The 2,870-nt window shown below is 45.3% G+C and overlaps 1 protein-coding gene across 1 annotated transcript; it reads right to left on the bottom strand.

Moving 5' to 3' along the window:
• Positions 1-207: 207 nt before the first annotated feature.
• On the bottom strand, positions 208-2,305 carry LOC127318409 (uncharacterized). The gene is made up of 2 exons (XM_051348892.2): positions 2,041-2,305; positions 208-1,016 (listed from the first exon to the last, which is right to left on the bottom strand). Exons 1-2 carry the CDS (start codon positions 2,120-2,122, stop codon positions 439-441), a joined length of 660 nt encoding a protein of 219 aa, XP_051204852.1. The 5' UTR covers positions 2,123-2,305; the 3' UTR covers positions 208-438.
• Between the last annotated feature and the right edge of the window lie 565 nt (positions 2,306-2,870).

Below are 2,870 nucleotides of genomic sequence, written 5' to 3'. Positions count from 1 at the left end.
GATGTACTTGGGGTTTCTCAAAAAAGAAAGAGCCTCCTTTGTTTAAGAATATAAAAGTATACCTTTGTACTTGGGGTTTCGCAAACGTTTGGGTCGGCTAATAACCTGTCCAAAACGTTTTATATTCTGAAACGGAGGAACTTACTTAAAGGACCTTTCTGTCACACTCCAAAGCAATTTTGGTTGAAATCACATTAAGAAGCCATGTAGACACTGTAATAAGATTATCACTATTGCGAAAATCCAGAGATTACATACAACACAGGTAACTCGTTCTCCCAAATGCTGAAAATCATGATTCTTTTAGGTCCTGACAGAATTCACCAGCTATAACGAGCAAAGGGAGTGTGGTAAAATACAAGCACCGCAACAATTGTGTGTTCTACCAGATCTGAAATTCCGCAAAAGAATGGCGCACCATAGCATTTCAACTCGAGCTCACAAAGTAAAGGCGCCAAACAGAGCAAAAATAATGGCTGACACCAGTCTCCATGTACTCACGCCAGTCGAAATGGCGCCACTGCACTCGTCATTGTTGCCGCTAAAGCATCCAGGATGGGCTGTCTTGGGAACTCCCCCTTCTACCGTGAAGGTGGAGTTTGGCTTCCCATCGCTGAACAAGACACACCAAAAATACGGCCCGGTACCAGAAGTGCCAGTAACAGCCGCCCCCACCTGTGTGTGGTTCTTGCTATGCAATATCTCAAGCCTCCTTGCATCAGAAATCAGCATGTCGAAGGCCTGTGCTGGAGGCGGGTAGGCGGGCTGGCACGCCAGAAGCCTCCCAGTGATCTTGGCAAGAGTTGTAGCTTGAACACCACAGTTTGGGGCAAATGTGTCGGTGAAACTGGAATCGACAGGTTTCTTGTTTTCACCCACCTGGTCGCATTCACCCTTATATGCTTTAATGTACTGCAGAGCAATGCATCCAAGACCTTGATTATCAGCAAGAGTATGTGCCTTGCTGGCGGTGCGGTTGGAGTTGATCAAGGTCACAAGCTCATCGGCAGGATTATCTGAAAACAAGATAATTCGAGGATGAGAATCGAAAAAAACTACGAAACCCAGTATTCCATTGTGCAAGAGGTGGCGAAAACAATCTAAAAACAGACAAAATTCAGATATGAGCTGATGGATTTTAGGCTTCACATCAAATGCAGCAGACTAGCAGTTATAGTTAATTGCATTAGTTGCTTGGTGAACTGCAGACACCACTGACATTTGAGGAAGCTCCACGGACGAAAAGAAACAATGTAACAACTCAGAAGCCATACATGTAGTAAGTAATGGTTAGTGTCCTAAGTGATGTATATATGAGTGAAATAACAACAGTTAGGTGTTGCGTCATCAGATTTCCATACTAACCCGAACTTGTAAAGGCCTGTGGACAGATTTCGAGAACGATAGTAGAATCTGAGTGCATAACCATAAGGGTATTTCAAGATATCTAACAAACAGAAACAGAAAAAATGGCCAACCCTCCTTAGGATTTAACTCACCGACACTCGCAGGAAATGCACACAAGTCAACGACTCAAAGGCTTGCAACTACCCACCTACAGGCTACAGCTACCATGGCAAAACTATCATAAGTCTAACAACTGAACAGATGCTGAAGAAAGTAAACTGTGCATCGAAGTAGGAAGCTACATGTGCCAAGGACAGTGACCATACTCTGATGCCTAAGGATTTAGTTTCCAATTTTATCATCAAGGGGGTAATCAGTCAAATTCGGCATACAGTGAAGCTATCTCCGAATCCTAGAAGAAAGACAATATGCGTCACTGGCTCATTGCACAGACACAGAAATACGGCGATCCCCACAACCCAATTGTCCCAATGACGGGATCCCAGTAGAGTTACAACTTACACTTACACATGCTCCAGTCGACCCCGATAGCTCAGATCCGAAGTCCAAACACCCGGTCGGCAACCGGAACGCGCTCGAGTAGTAAAAACAGAAATTGAGGAAATGCAGCGCTCTGCACCGAGAGAGAATAAACCGATCGTGCAAGGCAGTGAGATGGCACAGGAGACGTACTCTTGCTGTCGGCGGCCGAGGCGGCGGCGAGGAGCAGCGCGAGGAGCGCGGAGGCCAGCAGCGGCCGAGCGGTGAGCGCCATTGCTTCACTCGCCTGGATCAGACGCGGTGGATTCCCGGGATCTGAGCGCGAGGGTGGGTGCGAGAGCTGGACTCCAGAGTGTGTGTTTCCGTTCGATCTGCCGCCAGCTCTCGCTTTCTTAAAGGCTTTCTCGAGTTTCTTCTGAGCGCACTCTACTCTCTTCGGCTCTTCCTCACTCACTACTCCGTGTGCGGCGCCTTTGTGGTTGGTGCGGATGCGGATTGCCCAAGATGCCCCCGCCGACTATTTTCTGTTAGAAGGCAGCCATCCGTAGGCAACTGGAAGAAGCATGTCAGAATTTAATGGGTCCACATGTCATACAATCTATTATCTATTATATACTAAAAGCAAAATGCGGAGGTCTAAAATAGTGACACGAGGTTAATCCACATCATTAGGATTATTTTAGCTGTTAGATCTGCGGAGGTCTAAAATAGTGACACGAGGTTAATCCACATCATTAGGATTATTTTAGCTGTTAGATCTGTAATTTAATGGTCAAGATTTAAATATTTTACGTAACATGTACAAGCGCATTTTGTGGACATATATGACACGTCATGTTTGACACGTACATTTAATACACATAACTAGAATAATTTTAGCTGTTAGAGATCTGTAATTTAATGGTCAAGATACAAAAAGAAATTGCGTAACAGCTTGTAGGAGCGGACAACGTTATTATGTTTGACACGACAAAATATACATACGTGACATGTCACGCCTGCACATCTAACCGTGGCACTGA

The sequence above is a fragment of the Lolium perenne genome, chromosome 7 (genome assembly GCF_019359855.2).
Source record: "Lolium perenne isolate Kyuss_39 chromosome 7, Kyuss_2.0, whole genome shotgun sequence".
NCBI classification, from domain to species: Eukaryota; Viridiplantae; Streptophyta; class Magnoliopsida; order Poales; family Poaceae; genus Lolium; species Lolium perenne.
The sequence above is the reverse complement of the archived record's forward strand: the minus strand, read 5'-3'. Positions and strand labels throughout refer to the sequence as shown.

Excerpts from the sequence above, each read along its gene's own strand:
- LOC127318409 (XM_051348892.2), bottom strand. The coding sequence starts at position 2,122 with ATGGCGCTCACCGCTCGGCCGCTGCTGGCCTCCGCGCTCCTCGCGCTG. Across the intron at positions 1,017-2,040 it reads CTCGGCCGCCGACAGCAAGA|ATAATCCTGCCGATGAGCTT; the intron begins GTACGTCTCCTG and ends TCTTGTTTTCAG.